General features: G+C 46.2%; 3 protein-coding genes across 3 annotated transcripts in view; 1 reads left to right on the top strand and 2 right to left on the bottom strand.

Annotated features, from left to right (window-relative positions):
• LOC100678171 (protein O-mannosyl-transferase TMTC1) overlaps nt 1-21,884 on the top strand; it is an 87,394-nt gene that overhangs the window by 54,734 nt on the left and 10,776 nt on the right. Inside the window, exons 7-10 of the mRNA XM_031923123.2 lie at nt 8,112-8,301; nt 13,398-13,519; nt 13,608-13,772; nt 14,480-14,593. Of these exons, the coding sequence (XP_031778983.1) occupies nt 8,112-8,301; nt 13,398-13,519; nt 13,608-13,772; nt 14,480-14,593 (591 nt within the window). The remainder of the gene's footprint in view (nt 1-8,111; nt 8,302-13,397; nt 13,520-13,607; nt 13,773-14,479; nt 14,594-21,884) is intronic.
• LOC100678201 lies at nt 2,634-3,497 on the bottom strand. Its single transcript, XM_003424611.5, has one exon. The coding sequence runs from the start codon at nt 3,141-3,143 to the stop codon at nt 2,721-2,723; it is 423 nt and encodes a 140-aa protein (XP_003424659.2). The 5' UTR covers nt 3,144-3,497; the 3' UTR covers nt 2,634-2,720.
• LOC100302002 (venom protein M) lies at nt 10,769-11,522 on the bottom strand. Its single transcript, NM_001161558.1, has one exon. It carries the CDS (start codon nt 11,514-11,516, stop codon nt 10,959-10,961), a length of 558 nt encoding a protein of 185 aa, NP_001155030.1. The 5' UTR covers nt 11,517-11,522; the 3' UTR covers nt 10,769-10,958.

Here is a 21,884-nt window from a genome sequence, read left to right as displayed (position 1 = left end):
GGAAGCGAATTTCTCATCTGCCTCCGTAACTATATATTCAATAAAAAAAATTATCTCGATAACTATGCAGCGCAGTCGCCTCCTGCGAATGAAAATAAACGGAGAGAAAAAAACCGCTCGTGTCGATCGATGAGTCCAGCCGCGCGCGTAAACGTACAGTCGCGGTGCATCGCGTTTTCCTCTGGCGTCGTTATGGCAAAGTTCGGTCGCCTGGTGGTACCTCTCCGTAATTTCCGTCGCTGTGCAGTGCGGCGCGGTTCGCGTGTCTCCGCGATTAACGTAATCGGGTTGCGCGCGCGGCAGCTATTATAATCGATCGGGAAACAGCCCTGGGAGTTTAGACTCGGGAGTCGTCTCGCTCTTCCACCGCACTTGTACGCGAAAGGGTCATCAGCAGAGGCAGCAGCCAAAGTTACGTTCGAAAATGCGACGGATCGTTATCAGCGCTAACTACTCGTCGCGGGCGACTCGACCTTACTCTTTCTCTCCCTCTCGTTCGCTCTTGAGATTTATCTGGGATTCCATTTTATTTTCCGACGACGTGCTGCTGCGCTGACTCTTTTTCGCGATCTCAAGTGGCTCTGCTGCCGCTGCAATGAGAGGGTGTGGAGGGTGCAAATAAAGGAGGCGAAAAAAAACGAAGTTGCAGAGAGGAAAAAGAAGGATGCGCGCCGATCGTGAGAAATTGCTTTTACAGTTGAATTCAAAGTATGCGAGAGATCAAAGTTCTGAGAGGCCAGGCGCGATAAAGGAACACGAGTAGTGGCGGATCGTCGCCGGGGCCGAGCGAGCGACGATGGCAAAGAGCCGTATTAAAAGGACGTTTTTCTCCGGGGCCGCAGAGGGGAAAGACTCGCTCGAAGCTTCTTCTGCTACTTCTTCTTCTTCTTCTTCTTCTTTGGCACTTTGTCGATGTTTCTTATAGGTATAAGTGCGCGAGCACGGCTGTAAATAGATTCGAGGAATCTGACGAATGTGCTGTTAACTACGCTTGTCAAATTTTGCCGAGCTTTCAATAATTTAGATCCTATACAGAATCCTCGTTACTTTGCAATAATTGAAAATCTAGATAATCGGATAGAATCGGATGATTGTGCGCGTATAACTGGATTTGCAATAGAGCTGCTTTTGAAATATCAACCGACGTCCTTTGCGTGCTCGCATCTAGTTATACAGTCTGTGTAACTTTGTAATGCTGTATAAATACGGGTTACGCGCAGCGAACCTATGCCGGAGCTCCGTACAAAGGCAAATGCAAGGCACTGGAATTTTAATAATAATAGAAAAAAAAAAGAAACATCGGCTTAACGTCGATATTTGATATTAATAATATTTTAATGGATTTTTGCATGTTTTACGCATCCAGGTGAAAAGAGCTGCACGAGCTCATTAATTAGTTGAGAACAAATAATAATTGCATTTCATCAACGTGCACGCCCGCGCACAATGTTCTCGACGAGCGTGAACCTGATGCATACTTTACTTGCTCCTCTCATTACAACATATACAATTAAGTAAAAATAGGTATACGTGCGAACGATATAAATATCCCCGAAAGCAGTGCGATTCATGATGAAACGAATGGCGAGCACTTCTTCGGCAAACGATTCCATGAGGCCAAAGTCATCGCATCAAAGCATCAGCTGGAGAGCTGCATTCTCCCGAGCATCGCATCTTTCCAAACAAGCGAGGAGCTGCAGATGCGCCCGCATTTAACACGAATAAAACGAACTTGCTTGCCGGGGCTTCCGAGCGCGGCAGCGCATAGTCGAGAAGGAGTAGGAGTCTGGAACCTCCTTAAATTGCACTTAATAAAGTGCGAAGCAAGAGTGTCAGGTCTGGGCCGGTAAATAACGAAGTTTCTCGACGCCATAGTTGAAGGAGATGAGGGAAAGGAGTACAAGCCGACGCATCGCTTAGGCCTTGAGAGAGAAAGAGGGAGAGAGAGAGAGAGGGGGGGGGAGAGGAGGAGAGACACGCCTCAGCGCTAGTGCAGCCCTCGAGAACTAGAGCTCTACTCTCGCGCAGTGGATAACGAAGAAGCCGACTGGCTCCGAGAGACGTATCAATTACACTTGAAAGATTAGCTCTGCCTCTCGAGAGGCCGAGTTAGTTCCGGCGAATTTTCGCGGAGCACGCGAGTCGCGACTCTCTCTCTCTCTCTCTCTCTCTCTCTCTCTCTCTCTCGCTCTCGCTCTGCCGTGTATAAGGAGCTTGCAAGCTTCAGCCGGGGCTCGTTTATTGTCGGGGAGCCGGGGAATATGGATGTCTTCATATCCCCCGGCATTTTTCGGGCTAGTTTGTGAATTTTTTTCCCAGGGGGGGGGGGGGGGCAGAGGTGATTTAATTAAATGCACCGCGCTCTGAAAAATGTACAGCAGAATGGGATTTAGTTTCGAGCGCATTCGGGGTATATAAGAGGTGCTGTTTGTCGTCATTCTGCTAAAGCGCTGCCTGATACTTACGCATCTTTTGTTTTCGACTTTCCAACTTTCATATTTTCCATTCTAGGAGCGCCATTTGCGCGCCAAAATAATTCAGAGCTGAAAGGAGCGCGCTTGATTCGCGTGAATATTCGCTTATGAAAAATGAAGGAGTACCTTACAAAGAACGTCATTAAAAAACGAATACTCTGCATAATGAAACTTCGTCCATTCTTCGCAAAAGGAGGTTTATTTAACAAAAACTAGAATGTTTATTTACAACTGGGTGCGACGACGTTATCCCTGAACGCATACGCCGTTTACGCATATGTATCCCGGTCTGCACTTGACAGTGAAGCACCTCACGTCGATGGGCTTCCGCTTGACACACCTGGCTGGCTCCACGCAGACGTAGCCCGACCTGCACCTAACTCTGTCGCACGTGATATTCGAAGGGAACTTCTTGACGCACTTGCCTTCCTGACAACCATACCCAGGCTGGCAAAGGATCGTGGTCGTGGTGCAGCCGGTCTCGGATCGGCAGTTGATCGCTTCGCAGGTCTCTCTCGGTAAGCACCTGCCATCCTTGCAGAAGAAGCCCGGACTGCAGTCGCGCTTCGAGCAGGTCAGCTGTGCTTGGACCTGGTAGACGGCCAGCAGGCAGACAATGAGTACGCTTTTCATTCTGAGAGTGCTAAGATTTGAGACTGTATTAACCATCCTAATCTACGCGTCGCCTTTTATACCCAAATGCTCGACGAGTCTCTTTGAACTACGAGCTTATCTCTCCCGATGTTTTTCCGTCTTTGTTTCCTCGTCTCTCTTTTCCTTCAGTGCAGCTGATGCGTAATCCATTCCAGCTTATTGAGAACAAAGAAAGAGCGATATCTCCTCGCGCGTGTTTACGACTCTCGATCAGGCGATAAGCGCATGAAATCACAAAACAATAAAGCTTAACTCACCTAGATCTTCTACGGGAAAAATACACTTTCTTGACTTCAAAAACGGCGGGAAAAATTATTGGGGCACGCACTCGGACCATTTGTTTTCTAATTGTACATGTTTAGAACAATGCAAAACCACGTTCCAACGCGGAAAAAGAGCCTTGCGACACTGTTTCCTCGGCCGATCACCTGGTAGAAATGATAACGGTTAATAAGCTAAGTTGTAAGACACTTAGCTAAGTTGTGGTTAACGATTTAACTAAATAAGCGTTTAACCGTTATAAATGCATAGATATGACACATTAACTCATGATCCTCTCTTTAAAAAATGATGGCCTTTGTTGTGAAGCATTTAATATGTGATTCTGATTGATTGCTGGTTGGTTGCCTAGGCAACGTGATCAGAACCGCGCTTTAAATTCATAACCCTCAAAACAGTCATAACTCATAATCCTGGTAGAAATGTTTGAGGTGTTTAAAATGAAATGTGGAAACCTTGATAACAGATAAAATATATGTAATATAACTAGCAAGGAATTTTAGTAAAAATTAATCATAACCAAGAGTATGTAGTATTACAACATGTGTATTGAAAAGTGGCACCCTAACCCTATTTGAAGTAGTAATTTATTACTAGTGTGTGTGAATTAAATGTATTAAAGTGTGTGAATATTATTTAGTTTTTTTTTAAATGCCAGTGAGAAGTTCAATTAAAAGAATAAAGAGTTTGAAGATATACTGTGTCTCTGTGCCCAAAGTCGACCTTGGTGAGGTTTAAGAGTTGAATTTAAAGAAAAGTTCAGTACCGAGTCAGTAAGTTTAAGTCTATCATTATACAATGCTCTTTGAATTGTAAAAAGTCTACTAGACAACTAAAATATGACACTGCCACTTCCTATGTTACCTAGAAATATGTAACCTAAATGGTTCTGATTTAACTATTTTCGTTCATATTTTCACATCCAGGCTCATGCGAATTTTTTAATTGAGCAGGTCAAATTTATCTTATAGCCAGTTACGCAGAAACTACTATCTCTAGCACATTGTATTTCTGGTTTCTAGCATATTTTTACATGGAGAAAGTGATAAATGTTTTGGCTTTTTGTCAAGGTCATTAGAATTTTGACTTTTAACAGTTGTGAGAGATTTTGAGACCGATACCTGTTTTTCCATTTTTGCATTTATTCTCATTCAAAAACTAACAGATCTAGAGAGCTCATATTTTGCATATAGATTTCTTTTGTGATTGTGGAAAGATATTTAAAGTTGAATCAACGTTAACTGAAATACTTTTGTGTTCGACTACAACACCCATGATAATTATTTAGTCGTATAGCATGAGTTTGCATTAAAAGTCAAAATTCTAATTAATGCCTTGACAAAAAAGCTAAAATACTTATCACTTTCTTCATGTAAAAATACACTTTAAACCAGAAATACTATGTGCTAGAGATGGTAGTTTCTGTGTAACTGTTTACAAGCAAAATTTGATACGTTAAATTAAAAAATTCATATGGACCTCGATGTGAAAATATGAATGAAAACAGTTAAATCATAATCATGTAGGTTACATGTTTTCTAGGTAGCATAGTAAGTATCTGTGTAAAATTTCACTTGTATGGCTTTTTTATAATGCAAATAAATGGCATTGTAATGATAGACAAACCCTGACTAACTCTTATACTGAACTTTTCTTCAAATTCACTATTCAAACCAATGATGACGACATTGAGCATTATTAATATATTTATTAAAAAATAGTTTTGAGGGATTTAGTAACATGTTACATGCTTATAAAATATTAGCAGACGTTAGTGTGACGCCCAACACTTTTGGTAGATTTTCTACCAGTGTTATTAGACAGAGATAGAATCAAGAGCGCGCGAAGCGCGCCTTCATTCCTAGTAAAACGAAACTTTTGCTTGAAATTTGTCAAATGACTGTTATAATCCAAAAATTGTAGAAAAATACGTTACAATCGTAAAAAATCAAAGTATTCGTAATAAGACATATATACGTTTTAATGTCAAAAAAAGGGAAAAACAATTTTTAACTTAATAATAATACTGATGTGGTATTATAGATACGCATCACTAAAATATTAGCAATATTTTAATTAATTTTTTTACATTAAAATTTGATAAAACTGGCTAATTAAACGAAACTTTTTAACGAATTTCAACCGTTAATTTTCTAAAAGGGCAAATTCGTCGAAAAATATCCATTGTTCAACGGCAGGTACCTAATACATGAGGGCACAAACAGAAAATTTATATCAGAATGAAAGAATGGGGAAAGAGCTTTAATTAAAAAAATGCGTTAAAAATGCTTGATTTGGTCAAAAGTTACGCTTAATTAAAAATGTGTAAAAAGTCGCGAAAAAAGGTACAAATTTTAATGATTTTTCCGCATTTTCAATTGCAGGTAACTTTTAACCAAATCAAGCATATTTTTTTCAAAATATAGCTCTTTTTTCCGTACTCTCATTCTACTATTCCATATTAAATTTTGTTGCCTTTGTTCAATGGCTAGTTTTCGACAAATTTGAGAGGTCGAGAATACAGTGTCACAAGGCTCTTTTTCAGTTCCAAATATGTACAATCAGAAAACAAGTGTTTTGGGCACGTGGCCCAACAATTTGTTTTCGCCGTTTTTTAAGTCAATAAAGTGTATTTTTCCCGTGGAATTCCCCATATATATAAATGGCTACGCGATCTAATTATAGAGTAAAATCGCCGCATACTGAAATATAACGAACGCGTCTGCATTGTATACGAAAAGTGACGATGTGATACCGCCGCGGCAATATAGTCTAAAATTTCGAAATTTTCGCTCGCGCTTGCATACAAGATAATCAATATCTCAGCGCGTCGTCAAGCTTATTACGGCAATATATTGACTCATATAGCCGGCATGTTTTATCCGCAGTAATTAACGCATATTATAATTCATGCACTCGCCGAGAGGCAGACATATAATATACAGTCTCGCGGCCGAATTAATTTTTCACTATTTATGTTCGCGCGCCCTTTATTATTGAGATTTACGTTCACTCGTCGCGCCGATCTATATTTCACTCGCGGCAGCACAACAGCGACGACTCTTGTGTGAGTATGTGTTGCGTATACAATCTCGCCCTCCCTCTCTCTCCCTCTCTCTCTCTCTCTCTCTCTCTCTCTCTCTCTCTCTCTCTGTTTCGATCCGTGTTATTATACGGAAAGAGCACGCATCGGCCTTACGTATATGCTGAGCATTTTTCGTGCATCCATTATGTATTACGTAAGCCTCGGCGCACGCGCGAGCGGCCAGACAAAGAAGGCATAGAAACGTCTGCTTGGCCGGGAGAAAAGGTAGAGGCGGCGGAATAATGATTTCTTGATAAATGCCCGGAATTATTATTTTGACGTACCGTTCAGAAGCTCGCTCGTCTCTGTCTGGGAAAAGTCGCCGGAGCCGGGCTATTAATCACGTCGACGAAATAAGCGCGAGGCAAGAAAAATTATTCCCCGCGTCCTTTACTATACTACAGCGCTCGTATATACGAGAATTATAGCTTGAAAGCGGCCAAGAGCCCTCATTGTTTCACCACTTTCCTCTCGACTTTTTTCCGCCGGCTCCTCGCTTTTTCTCGCAATTACACGCTCGAAATTCAATTGGAAAAATAGGGCTCTCTAATTAAATGCTCGCGGCTGCTTCATCAAGGGTAAACACGAGCGCGCTTCTCAATTAGGAGAAAAAATTCGACCGACCTGGAGAATGGAGAGCCGACTATTTTTGTATACGCAAAGCTTTCGTGTGCGGAGAACCGCGCGGGTCTATTCCCGGGCGACTTTTAATTTATTCCCGACCTTTTCTCCGATAAATGTTCTCCGCTCGCGGAATATAATCGGAGTCGGCTGATTGTAGAGCGATACGCCGCCAGAATGCAGCACACTGCATATCGGCTCGACATCGAACAATGCGTGTGTACGTGTGCATATACGAGCGCAGGGTTTCTCTCTCTCTCTCTCTCTCTCTCTCTCTCTCTCTCTCTCTCTCACTCGTGTGTGTGTGCTCAGTGCGTGGCAACGGCTGCTGCTGCTTCCTGTCATAATTTCTCCGGGGCAATAACAGCGGCCAATTGTTTCTTCATTACTAGCTCATTCGCGATATTTGATAATGCACCGTAAAATTGCGATTAAATGAAGCATTGCGAGCGAGTGGTAAAATAGGCTGCTGCTGCTGCTATACTGCTGCGAAATCGATATTGTCGCGAGTTGCAGCAAATTTTATAGGTGTTAATTTTCCGTGGGATCGCTTTGTCCGCTTATTGGCGCGAGCACATCATTTTTCTTCCTCGGAATAACGACGCTATCGGATGAGCACATTCTGCTTCACGCAAAAACATAAAAACAAGGCTCGCGAGCTCGGACAAACGATGCCGCGCGTTACACACGCAATCAGCCACACTGCGGTGTAATTATGACATTGTCATAACAATGGCTTCATTAATTTAGCTATGCGGCAGGAGTTAGCCCAGGCAATATAACTAAATGTCATATCAATATACGCGCGTACAGCATATTATTATACTGTACAACGTCATCAGGCTTGGCAATCAAAGCTACAGTAAAAGTGGCCCCTGGCGTGCCCCGTATAATACATAACGCAAATATCACGATGGATAAATTGTATATATCATTAGAATATTATGAATACGACGATCGAAAGGTACATCATCAGACTCTGATTTTTCTGTTCGCAGACTGCTGACGTTCTGCTACCTGGCGACGTTGAACTGCTGGCTGGTGCTGTGCCCGGCGACGCTCTCGCACGACTGGCAGATGGGTTCCGTTCCTCTGATCGCCTCCCTCGCGGACACCAGAAACTTGGCGACGTGTCTTTTCTTCGGTGGCTGTCTCGTACTCACGTACCGGGCCTTCGCGGACTTCGAGGTAAAAATGAGAGCCCTAAATCAAAGGCCGAATCAATTAGCCCGCCGCCACGTCGATGTAGCCTTCTTTCCGCAGCGATATAACCTATATACATGAGTCTATAATCAATCGGCTCTGGCTCCACCCTCTCGCTCTCCCTCATAGCTACATAATTCAAGCCGAGCCCGCGCGGAGATCGTAAACATCGTCCCTGGCTGCGTGCGTGCGCGCAGGTGTATAAGAGCGAGCGGACACGACCGCACTTTAGGTGCTATATATGCGCGGCCGGCCGTGTCCTGCGGACCCCGACTCTGCTAAATTCATAACGGCCCGCACTGTACCTATATATACCGCGCTGAGCCTGGTATATATCGTGTATAGGCGACTCTGCGGCTGCGGCGCGCATCCTCTCGACAATGCGCGTAACGCGGGTACACTCGCTCCGCGCCGAAAACCTATGCATTTTCCATTACATACTCGCGGATATGCGACGCGTTCTTTCGCTCTCCGTTTACCGCCTCTAATGCGGTTTCTTTGCCGCACGTGCAGTTTTCCAGCGCGAAGTCCCTCTCTCATTCGTACAGAGCTGTTGATTTTGTTTTATTACAGTCGTTATTGTGCACTATGAGTTGTTTGATTCGGTATTGCTGGTGCATGGTTCCTGCACGTCAATAATTGTCAAGTTATACGATGACCGAGCGCATTGCATTCGTAATTAAAGCAGATTATCGTATACGAATTTACGAGTATATTAGCATTATGTTTATTCGCGTGATGTTTAATATTTATTACGAAAATTCGAAAATTGGGAGACAGCTCAAAACAACACGAATGTGTATGTCGGTCGTCGATATAAGCATCGGAAAAAAGAAATCGGTTGTATGTAGGTACAGCTTCTTTACTACATTCCGACAATAGAACCACTTCGGCTCCACACAGAGGATATATCTAGTTCTGGCAATAACGCCAAGTCACGCGAGTCGATTTGCCGATGTTTCAGAGCTCCGCAGCGCCGTCGGGGCTCCTCCTTAATCCCCGAAAAATAGGAGAAGTCTCTGGGGTGTCTGTTCGCTCATAGATGTATAGGTGTATATACGCGCTTTGGAAAACACGAGGCGTTCGATACATCGCGTGCTCTCGGCGAATCTCGCTTTTTAAATTGATTCCAGCTCGCGAGGCAACAACAGCTTCATCATCGCTTCGACTGCACGGCTGTGTATAGAGAGTGATGACCTAGACAATCAAGCGGCGGAGGCAAGCCGTGCGCAATAATTAATAATCGTGGACGGGGTGAAAATTCGCCGAAGCGCGCGAGAGTCTCCGGAGTACAGAGAGCAAAGTACAGCAAGAGCTCAGCGGCTTTGAAAGTTGCAGGCGATGATGATGAAGTCTCTCTTCTCTCTCTCTCTCTCTCTCTCTCTCTCTCTCTCTCTCTCTCTCTCTCTCTCGCTCTCTCGAGGTCATAAAGGAAGTTGCCGGGGCAAAAACCATAGTAGTGTGCGACAGCGCGTTCATTATGAACTTCATTTAAGCTTTGAGCATAATCTCGTTTTATCGTGCCGTTTCAACTACTCTCGCCTATATTTATTCGCTCTTTCTCTCTTTTTACCCAGGCCGTTCGCTCGTGATTAACGCGAAACACTCCAACCAGCTCGCTTTTGCATTCGGCTTCGCCTTCTTCTTATACGGTTCTCCGCATAATCTATATATTACGACTGCAGCGATCTGCAGTATATACATATCGACACGAGGAGACTCGCGGAAAACCGATAGGCATCGAGCGTTTTGCCTCTCTTGCGCCGCGGCTTTCGAGCACTTTGAGCGACGAAACTTTCCGAGTAAGAGATCGAGAGGGGGGGCTGTTTGCCCTCGAGGGGATGAGAGAGAGAGAGAGAGAGAGAGAGAGAGAACGGCCGCTACAGCATTTATATGGAGGCATTCGAGAAATTCACCGAATCCAAGAAGTTCACCGGGCGCAACTATTTTACCATGCGAATCGCTGTTTGATCCGGCGCCTGTACTATATGCGCATTTAAGCTCGATGGATTCGCGCCGGGCCTGCGCGAGCGGGGCTTTTCCCAAAGTTTTTGAAATACGCAAAAGTTCGCTTGCGCGCCCCGAAAGTGGCACTTTTGCAGCGGGAGATTCGACTCGTCGACGAGCTTTTATACGTAGCCTTTGGCGCATACGTGCGGATTGTCGAGTGGTTGCATAATTAAAACGTCGATATGGGTGGGAGTTAATCTTTCCACTACTGCAGTATGCTTTGGAACGATACACGGGGAGCTTCGAGAGAGCGAAAGGGAAAAATTGCCTTTCAAGGAGAAGAAGGAGGAGGTGGTGACGAGAAGGTTAATAACCCGCCACGTGGGTAATATGTCAGTGTCAAGTGCGCGACACTTTGCGCGCACGTGGAAAAGTTATAGCGTCATGCTCCGGCTCTATAATACTGTGATGCATTGTATCTGTACACACTCTTTTATTTGCTCACGATGCCAAAAAGGCCGTCGAATAATCGTAGCGTCTCTTCAATCTATCATCTATTTTTCCTATTTCTATATATTGGCAGTACACATTCAATAACTCGAGGAACACAGAATCATAAAATGAAGGAGCGTAAAAAAAGTTTTATTCGGAAACTAATAACGACGTGTTACAACGATGTGCGTACGACGAGTTTATCCTTGAACGCAGACACCGTTTACGCAGACGTGTCCCGCGCTACACTTGACGGTGAAGCATTTCTCGTCGAATTGCTTGACACACCTGCCCGGCTCCACGCAGACGTATCCCGACATGCACTTGACGTTGGCGCACGTGATACCTGACGGCGGTTTCTTGAAGCATTGGCCGTCCCGACAAGTGTATCCCGTCCTGCAGAGGATCGTGGCACAGGTCAGTTTAGGTATGCACTGGCCGTCGATGCAAATGTCGCCAGATCGGCAGTCGATCGTCTCGCAGGTCGCTTTAGGTATGCACTTGCCGTCCAGGCAGTAGTAGCCTGGCCTGCAGTCGATGGTCGAACAGGTCAGCTTGGGTGTGTTGGGCAGGCACTTGCCGTCCTTGCAGTAGTAACCTGGTCGGCAGCCGAGCGTCGAGCAGGTCAGCTTGGGTGTGTTGGGCAGGCACTTGCCATCCTTGCAGTAGTAACCTGGTCGGCAGTCGAGCGTCGAGCAGGTCAGCTGCGCTTGGACCTGATAGATGGCCAGGAGGCAGACGATGAGTACGCTTTTCATCCTGAGAGTCGTGAGATTGGAGACTAGTACCGATGTAATCTCCGCAACGTCTTTTATACCCGAATTTTAACTTGTTTGCACCGCGCCTGTGTGCTCGATGAGTCAGCTCAGAGCAACAAGCTTATCGCGCTCTCTCACTCGGCGTGTTTTGCACGACCGTTTCCTCGTGTCTCTTTTCCTCGAGTGCGCGAATCTCCTGCTGCGGCTGGTGGGAATCCCCTCCGGCAAACAAGTCGTGCATGTGTAATCAAGCTAGTTGAAATTACATTGACCTTCGCTTGCCCTGTGTTATAGCCATCAGCGTGGGATTCACATCAACCGCGCGCGCTTCTAAAAATAGACGCGAGCTAACGTGCGCTATTATACAAACGAGTATCCTTCGCCGTGTGAGTTGGACAGGGTCGCTTATCTCGTTGTTTTTTTTCAATTCCATACACTATGCGCTGTGTGATTGCACGCGTGCGCTTCGCTCAACAACAAATTTCCCGCCTCCGTATCGTAAACAGTACGCGTTATCGCGCACCTATGACGCGCCTGCAATGCGAGAAAACCCGTTGCAATAAACTTACGAAGCATTTCCGTATATATATCATACGCAATGTCGATAATTTCGAGCTCCCGGGAACTTTTAAAGCGATAATGAGTTTACAATACGACTGGCTGTTGCGCGTCGGCTTGTTCGGAAAAATACACGAGTTTAAAAAATCTGGCTTCATTATTCGGGACGACTACTGCTGCTGTTGCCGGGGGTGTATATGGGGAATTCTACGGGAAAAATGCCATTTTCTGGTTGGAGAAACTTACTTTTACGTATTCGTACTTTTATATAACTTCGTTATTCCCTTTGATTGCGAAGCCCGTCAATGTTCCTGATGGAAAGTTGGAAATTGGTAGAAACGTCAAACGCGCAAAGATCGTATTATAATGCAAGCGAACGTGCGAAAATTGTATGTGCTTATATTTCATATTATTTTAGCGTCACACGTCGGTAAATACGAATTGTTTCTCGTTCTCGCGAAATGCAAGCATACAGTGAACGCATAATAATCATATCCTATACATCGCTGCTGTCGCAAACTGCCACCACGACCTCCCATTTCTCTTTGACCCTCTTGTCATTTGCTTTCTCTCGTATCTTATCAGTCGAATAAATCCCAACTTTTCGTTTCGGCAATTTTTGTTTTTTTTTTGCAATCCCGCGAACAGTAGCGCTGGCACGTTATATATAGCGCGTTGTCGCGACGAAAAAAAGGACAGAAATGATTGTTGCGTTCGCGAGCTCTCGATCAGCCCGTCGGAGCACGCGCGAGGCCACATCTATAGATACATACGAGGGAGGGTGAGAGACGCATCCAGCGCGCGGATTTGCCCGAATGATAAATGGCTGTAATTCAGACGCACAAAAGCGCACTTGGGTACACTGGAATTCTAATTACGAGTCGGTTGGTCTGGCCGCGTCGCTTCTCTCTCGCCCTCGCTCTCGTTCTGTGGTATATATGCGAGAGGGCATAGTCTGTGTCGCGTGGCCAACGTCATTTTATACGTGTGTTCGTCCCGAGCCATTGAACCGCGCGCTCGGCTGCAATAGAGAGATGCATCGATATGAGAGAGAGAGAGAGAGAGAGAGAGAGAGAGAGAGAGAGAGAGAGAATGCCGGCGATATATCCAACTGGTTTATAGGACTATTGGCCGGGCCGGTTTTACCTTCGACACTCGTCAGTCATCCGCATTGAATGGGGCATTTCATTGTTCCGCAGTTCGTCCAGCTGGCTATTAATATCACACAGACCGAGACATTGCTCATTTTCTCTTCATTCCGCGCGACGTTTTTTCCATCGTTCTTCCTCGACTCACCGGCTATCTCGCTCTTTATGCTTACAGCAACAAAGGCATCCGCCCCTTGTCCTCGGTTGGATGTTCCTAGTACTGCCCTTTCTGCCAGCTTCCAATCTCTTCATCACCGTGGGATTCGTCGTCGCCGAGCGGGTCCTCTACATTCCCAGGTGAGTTATTGTCGCCTCGGAAGGGCCAGAGGTCAAAATTTAGCGCGAGAGTGGAGATTCGTAAAATGATTATTTCCACCCGCTGCAGCATCGGCTGGATACTGCTGGTGGCCTACGGAGCCCAGCTCGTCTGGACGGCGATTCCGCGGCGGAGGGGCATCATCACGAGTGGATTGGTGCTGCTCTTGGTCCTGGGCTACTGCCGCACGATCATGAGGAATCGCGACTGGACCTCGAGGGAAACGCTGCTCAGGTATGCGCAGTTGCATAGTTTATCATCGTTCAATCGATCTATATACATGGTTTATATAGGCAGTGAACGCATACCTTCCTTTTTTTTATCGCGTTACGCCATGTACGTATAAAACTCAATCTTCTCATAAAAATTGTGATATTTCGTGTACCTCTAACAAGTCATAAAAGCAATCTCACGTCAGCGCGCGATACTCGTCAATTTTACGGCTGTGCTGTATTTCAGCGCGAAGAGTACGGAATTGAGAACACGAAGAAGGCACGCTGATAGCCGTGTATATGGTAGCGAATGTTTTCAGCAGTCTACGTAAACACGCTTTATTACGTTTCTGTTTGCGTTTACCTTTCCTGAAAGCAATAAGTCAACGAAACTTTTTATCCTATATACGTGCGGATATCGAAATAAGTTATCCCAAGCAAAGACAAGCTCAACTCGAGTAAAAGTCCCGTTTGAACAAGCTGTTATCAGAGTTAAAATAAATAAAAACTTGAAAAGAACAACCTAAAAATCCTTCTTTTTCAAAATTGTTTCTTAATAGAAACCAACGACATCAAGTCACATCCGTCATCGCTACGGAAAGATGATATTTTTAAGTAGAACGAGTCGAGCTTGATCAGGCGCCATAGGAAAGAGCCGAGCTATACCATACAATAATTATATCCTCTAGCTAATGAAAACATTGAGATTAAAACGATTCTCCTCAACAGGGCGGGTCTCCGAGCCTTGCCGGACAACGCGAAGATGCACTACAACTTCGCCAACTTCCTCCGAGACACATCGCAGCCGAACCGGGCGATTCTCCACTATCAATTGGCCCTGTGGTGAGTAGAACTATAGGTTCATCCCCCACTAACTAAACCGCGCGTGGGCTCGGCAAAGCCTTTCATCTGGAAATTTTATTTATGCACCGACGAGCGCGCACGCTGGCCGAAATAAAACTGCGAAACACGGCTTTGATGCAGCAATTTTTTATGAGCCTTTTAAAAGCGCCGCTCGCGGAGAGTAATGCATACAAAGCGATTTCAATTTTCCAGTCAAAAGCACAGCGCAGCCATTACGCCGACCATTCTTTATATGTCTATACGCGTATACTTGTTTCTCGGTCTCTCGTTCTTTTTTTTTTGCTTTTTTTAGTTCAGCTCTTCGTTCATTTTATTATTGCCTCGTTCGAGCGCCGAGATTGCTCGAACAATAACAGCGAGAGAGCGACGAGAAGAGAGTGGCGATGATAATGTTATTACTCTCGAGAAGTATCTTCATCCGCGTTAGCGCTTTCATTAAACGGAGAAAGCTGCGGGAGAGAGAGAAGTTCTGAAATAATAAATTAGCCCGGAGGAAACGAAGAGGAATTACCACCGGCGGCGGCAGGCGGCAGACAAGAAGAAAAAGCAAAGTTTCAAAATATTTCGTAGTTTAGCGCGAAACAGTGCCGGGAAAGTCCGCTAAAATATATTTAAATGCTCCACCTTTTTCAGCGCGTACACACCTTCCCCTCGCTATCTATCTCTCGACTCTCATTGTCCTCGACGCCGTTTTTCCGATCTCCAAGGCCGATAAGTGTGCGCATACCTACCCCCATTTGCCGGGGCACGTGGCGCACGCAGTGTAGTAGTCTCACGAGACCATCTGCCGCATTTTTCGGAGCTCCGCACTTTTTTTCCGCGCAGCCTGTGTGTGTGTGTGTGCGTAATGACCGGCTTCCCTCGATTCCAGCCTTATCGCGCACCTGGGCTCTATTTCCTACTAGCTGGCTGCGGGGGCAATAACGCGACGGCTTTCTTCTTTCTTTTTCTTTTTTCTTCTTCTTTTTTCGGCCTCACGAGGGGGCGCGGGTATACATACACACGCGGGCGCGCTGATTAATCTTTGCCAGGCTGTATCGATGGGACTCGATTATCCTAATTTATCGGCTCGATGCGTATTGGGGTGTTTATTGCTTCTCGGCGATTGACTTTTGCGCGCAGCACATCGGATTCTTCGAGCTATTTCACGCTGGAATACGAGGCCGTCGTTGTTATCACTTTTCGTAATTTATTATAAGGACGAGCATTTCTTTTATGCGTCGCCCTACGCGCGGGTCTGGAGGAAAATCAAGGTTACGAAAATCCGCAGTGGTTTCTTATTAACTTATGCGGATTTTCGTTCAATCAAGACACGCGTTACAATGCGAAAAAATCGAACAGATTCGAAGATCGTATATCGAGCGCGAGGTGCACACGATCTATATCATGAGATTCTGATACGGATAGCGCATCGCACAGGTGAAAAAAGGCCGGAAGCTTGAAAAGAAAAGTCGTGGAAAGGGAGAGCTGGTACTTAAACACGATTCGCTGATGCTTCAAGATTCTTCAAATATTCTTGATGCAGCGCAGGACGCTCGAAGATGTCAGAGCGCGTGCTGTATGGGTGCGCCGGTTGATATAGTCTAGTACACAGAGATCAATGAGCTTGCGAAAGCTCCGCGGGCAAATATGAATATGGGATTTTTTAATTAAAACGTGTAACGAAGCGCTAAAACGAGTAATTTTGTATTTCGCTGAAAAACCACCGGTTTTTTTTAAGCGCAGAGAAATGCAGTTTCAACGCAGCAAAAGTCGTTTCGGCTTTGAGTCGACAAAGAGATTTCGAAACGCACTTTTTAATTCACACAAAAGACTTTAATATAGCGAAGGAGAGATTGAAAGAAAAAAAGCAGATTTATAAAAAATGCGTCTATTTCTCTACAGCGCAAAGTATTATACATTTTCATTTACAGGTATCACAAAGAGCCCTCACAAAGAGAATACGACGGAATCGCAAAAGCTTCAATGAAATCCTTTAAAACATTTCACCTATTACGCGGATAAGAAAATGAAAACGAGGAAAAGAAGCTTGCCGGCGGGCACCGCCTGCACATGGCTTCGGGAAATATGCAAAAGCATCAGCGCAGCCTCCGGTTCAAAGCCCGGGCCGTCATAGTGTTGCAGCTAGCCTGCACATCCATGCCTGAAATGCTCAAGCCGTCATTTGGCAGGCCTTGGCTATCATAATGCAGAGGTAAACGCGCTCGCGCGGCTGCAGCGGAGCATAGCCGCATATAGTGACCCGCGCGCGCGCATTATCTTGGCCGAGTCGACGCTGATGAATACCTTGGCTCCCTTAACAAGTATACGTGCGCGCGCCTCGACTTTCCGAGAGGCGCAGTGGCCGCGTAATCCCGTGTGGGACTACGCGGTGAACCAACAAAACTGCATTAATTAGCCGGGAGAGATGAAGTGCCACGGTGAATAATGAAATAGAGGGCAAGGGACGCTCTATGCGCTGCGGATAATAACGCAGTACACCGCGCAGGGAGAGAAAGAGCTAGATAGAGCTAGAGGAGAGAGTAAAGGAGTGCGTACGTATGCATATTATAGACTGTTGCACAAAGGAGGCAAACATACTGCTGCACTTTATAGCCTTTGTTTTTCGCGAGAGTAGAGCGATATCGCTCGCAAGCTCGCGTCGATTAAGCTCGCTCTGCTCCTGTATCGATTATCAATCAATTCGAACGCGTTGTATACGCGCGTCCAAGAAACAGCAGCATAGTCGGGGGTTAAATGAGCCGCGCGGCTATTTTTAGCCGCAGAAAGGTGCGACGCAGCTCCGATAAGCCGATATAAAAGCTCCGGCTAAATGGGAGCCTATTAAAGCAGCATATGTACTACACACATAATGCACCAATCAACTTTGTCACGTACACTCACACAGAACCCATCGAGTAGAGTATAGTGAATTCGCCCCAACGAAAATGCAATCAGCTCGACAAACAGCGACGAGAGGTGCGGAAATATAGATACGCAACGCTGTATATACCGGACGCGCAAAGTGCGGCGGGCCGGAGCGAACGACGTGCATATCAGAGCTACACAGCGTATGTATGGAGAATCGAGAAAAAGAAACGCGAGTCTCGTGAAAATTCCATTTCGCCGATATAGGCGAGGCTCGCAGTAGGCGCTCTGATCTTACCCCTGCGCCGCGTGTGTGTATTTAAAACTCGTCGTTGTCGCTCTCGCACCGCGACGGCCTGCACGTGCTGTTTGTTCCTCCTTTTTTTATGCAGCCGACGATCGATACCGCGCGCGAGGACGTTTTTTTCGCTCGTCCGTCCGTTCGTTGGAAGAAGTAGGCAAGAAAATAAGAGAAATAGACGAGCTAACGAGATTGAAAATAAAAAGCGCGCGAGCGAGCTTTTATATTTGTATACGTACGAGCGTCTATCTATAGGCGAATATCGCGGAGAGAGACGGCGACGTCGTCTGAGGACGAAACAGATAAAGCATGAAAATTTTACGCGTGCGACAGGCGCGCGCGCGAGCAGGCCTTATGTATTTACGATAATGCATTATTTGATTGGTGTTTTACGACGCCCTGCTTTTACCATTATTCACTCGCTCTCGGCGCATATAAAACCCGCGCGCACGGCTTCGGCGCTCTCCCAGCACATACGTGTATGCATATAGATATATAATATGTACAGGCATACACATATTGTGAATATATAAATATATGACGTGTACGTGGAAGGGAGGTCGGCGCCGCGGCCTATCGGGCAGTAAATCAACCCCGAGGAAAATCTCTCGAATGTGCTGATACGCCGTAAAAGCGCGTTGCGAGAGAGAGAGAGAGAGAGAGAGAGAGAGAGAGAGAGAGAGAGAGACAATCATTTTTTCGGAAAACCGATTCGCGCCTGTATCGCCACATACAGTCACGCGACGCGAGACACTAGATACATAGCTATATGTACATGTATACGGCGTTTTTACGCGCGACTCTTCTATATATACTTTCGCGCATATTGGAGACTCGGCTGTGGCGCGCTTTAAAATACCTCTATATACGCGAGGGCGGAATCCGGTCGGATATCGGGCTCTGGTATCTACTGCAGCGGTGACCGTCTCACGAGGGAAATCGGATACACGCGTGCGCGCGCTCGTCGACGTTGTATTTGTCCTGATTGTTTAGAGGTGCTTTTTATCGGGAAGCTCGCGATCAGGGACTCGATAAGGCCCGGCGCTCGTCACCGTTTGACTTTCTATATATAGTACACTCCGGCTCTTGTACAGTGACTTTCCGTTTACAAAGTACATAATTTGAAGTGAGGCGCTGTGACCGTTTTTAATCCGTCCCCGCCTTGCTCGAGAAGACTCATTAATTATATTCCAAGCCAGATTCTCGCTCGGCCGTCCGTATAATTATTCCGAACAAAAGAGCCAGAATAAAAGCGGCCCGAAAAAGGTGAAAATTCGCCCCGGCGCAGTATAACCCGTCCCGCGCGGAAGTAAAAAACAATAGAAGACCCTTCAAAATACCGGAAGCTTCCGGCTGATCAACGCGAGCAAAAACGTCCGAAAAAATATCCAACGCGACCGCAAGCCCAAAGGGTCAATAGCATCGAGGAAAGAGAAAGAGGGGGGAGGGAGGAAAGGCTGCGTACGCGCCGCGCGCGTCGAAACGAGGTCACGTCGAATCAACTGCGAGTAGCCCGTGCTCGCCATGCAGGCGCAGCTTTCGGGAGAGAAAGTCGGGATCAGTCAGTTTCCGATTGCACAGAGGGAGAGAGAGAGAGAGAGAGAGAGAGAGAGAGAGAGAGTGAGAGAGAGAGATAGCTTGAATGCGCGACGCTGAGAATAGAGCGAGCTTCGGTAGCGCCGCGCTGAATAACATCGCGGCTGCGAGAAAGATAAACAGGGGAGCTTTCGACGAGAAGAAAAGACTTGGAAAGTTTTTGCATTATTACGAGAGAGTGCAGTTGACGGTTTCGGCCTTATATATATATATATATATATATATATATATATATATATATATATATATATATATATATATATATGCGCGTTGGCCATTTATTGCTGTTGAAACGAGGATGTCTGCGTCAGGGGGATAAAAATAATCTGCGCGCTCGCGGCGCGGGTGAATTAATCAAGTAAAGTTCGCGGAATTATATTTATCTATTATCAGTTATCTATATCCGTAAATAAGACAATTAGCGATGCGCTGCCTCAATAATTCAAATCGTCTGCTGAAAACTCGGCTGCGCTACTTCTGGATATAACAAGAGCATCGATAATCCATGCTCGTCCCAATAATTTCGATTAGCCCGCGTCCGTCGTGCAAAATTGAAGGAAAATCGCGCGAACCTATTTTGAAGAAAATTCGCTCGCCATTGTCATCATCATCGGCGTCGCTGCAGTTTAACCTTTGCACGCAGGCGGATCTGCTCTCTCTCTCTCTCTCTCTCTCTCTCTCTCTCTCTCTCTCTCTCTCTCTCTCTCTCTCTCTCTCTCTCTCTCTCTCTCTCTCTAGCTCGGCAGGCTGTAGGTGGGCCGGCGCTGGCTCATAAAGCTGGTCGAGCGAAAATTACGGGCTCCGCGCAAGAACGGCCACACCGCCTACTTTATGATCCGCGGAAGTGCACGCGACGCCGCGCTTCCGTATAATCCGCCGCCGCCGCTGCTGCTGCTGGTATCGGAGATTCGGCCGCAAAACTGCCGCGCGGCTCTTAAATTATCCCCCGAGCTTTTTTACCGGCCCCTAAAAATGATCGATGTCGCAATCCGTATAGCCCCCGTGCTCACTCGCGCGCCGCTAGTCGATAAACCGCGCGCCTCTGCGTTCGACGGGCCTAAACGCATTCGTCGCACGGCCCTCTCGGATGTATATGCTATATACGCACGAGATTTATAGCCGACTATACTCCCTCATCTCTGTTCTGTTCTTTTCTATCTCGCTTTCAAGACTACGCTCTGTACGTTCAGTGGCGTTATACACGCAAGGGAATTGAAAGTTAATGTCGAACACGTATGTATGCTCATACACATAGCGAGGGAGTAGTCTCGCGAGGAGGAGCAGCGTCGCGGCTAGCGACGAATCTGTGTTGCTGCTACAGCCAAGTATGAATATAGATGAAAGGGGGAAGAGAGAGAGAGAGAGAGAGAGAGAGAGAGAGAGAGAGAGAAACGCGAGTTTTCTAGCTCGGAGGCTATAGAAAATGCACGAAGAGACGAGTCCCGCATGTCGTCGGATGTTTCGCGACTGCTTCCACTTTCGCGAAACTTCCTCTCTCGCTCGGAGCTAAGCGCAATCCTGGGAAGATGCGCTGAAAGCCGAACGAGCGCGTGGCTCGGCTTCTTGCGCACTGCAGCCGGTTGTCGATTTCTGAAGGAGGCTCGTTCGTCGCGCTCCGCAAAGTAATAAGAGCCGCGCTGGAATTTCGAGGAGAAAAATGCCGGGGGAATTCGAGGTGTACACGCACGAGAAATCGAGCTTGCAACCGATTTAACCCGAATCAATTATATGGTTGCTTTCTACTCTTTTTACTTGCTTAGTTTTTTCTCAGACGACGACGGCGTGAAGCTTTCTTTGGCACCCCATTCTCTCTCTCTCTCTCTCTTCTTCGTCCATTCTCGCAGCTGCGCGAGGATCTCGTAATTACCGGGGCGTGACAAACCAGCAGTGGAGGAGTCTTTTTTATTCTCCGAGCTTTCACGGAAGACTGCAAGGAGAGCGATTGACACATTAACGCGCCGGCAGCGACCCACTGGAAATTTTAAAAGATATCTCGATATACGTATACACCTATATACAGCTTATTCCGAAACGCTGATGCCAAAGCGTTTAATTATCTCGATATACACAGTCTGCGAGAGATATCTGGCTGGGCGATCGGGCTTTATTCGGGAATTTCCATTTCCCCGTCGCGTCTATCTCGCTGCGCATATCGGACGTCCATCTTTATCTCGATCCTCGCGCGCGGAAATTCGCCGGGAGCTTCGATGAGCGCGCCGAAGAGAGTCCCGGACAGAAAACTCCCTATCAAGTTAAGTTAAAAGTAAATCAATCAGGCATGGTCGCGGAACTTATTTAAACTTTCCATGAGCGCGGACTCGCGCAGTTTCGAAGCGCCCCCAGGCATTGGAAAGATGTCCGCGGCGTCTCCGCGAAAAAAATTCCCCCGAGAAAAGGAGCGAGAAAAGTATATAAAAAACAAAGCGTCGCGGACGCGGCCGGAATTATAAGAGCGATGCGCGATAAGCAAGCTTCTTTGAATTTTAATTTTAGACAGACCATTTCAATTGTGATGCGCTAACCGCT

Source organism: Nasonia vitripennis, chromosome 1 (genome assembly GCF_009193385.2).
Source record: "Nasonia vitripennis strain AsymCx chromosome 1, Nvit_psr_1.1, whole genome shotgun sequence".
NCBI classification, from domain to species: domain Eukaryota; kingdom Metazoa; phylum Arthropoda; class Insecta; order Hymenoptera; family Pteromalidae; genus Nasonia; species Nasonia vitripennis.
Note: the sequence above shows the minus strand (reverse complement) of the source record. Positions and strands in the feature narration are given on the sequence as shown.

Bases quoted from the DNA above. Each gene is read 5' to 3' on its own strand.
- LOC100678201 (XM_003424611.5), bottom strand. From the start codon at position 3,143: ATGGTTAATACAGTCTCAAATCTTAGCACTCTCAGAATGAAAAGCGTA.
- LOC100302002 (NM_001161558.1), bottom strand. From the start codon at position 11,516: ATGAAAAGCGTACTCATCGTCTGCCTCCTGGCCATCTATCAGGTCCAA.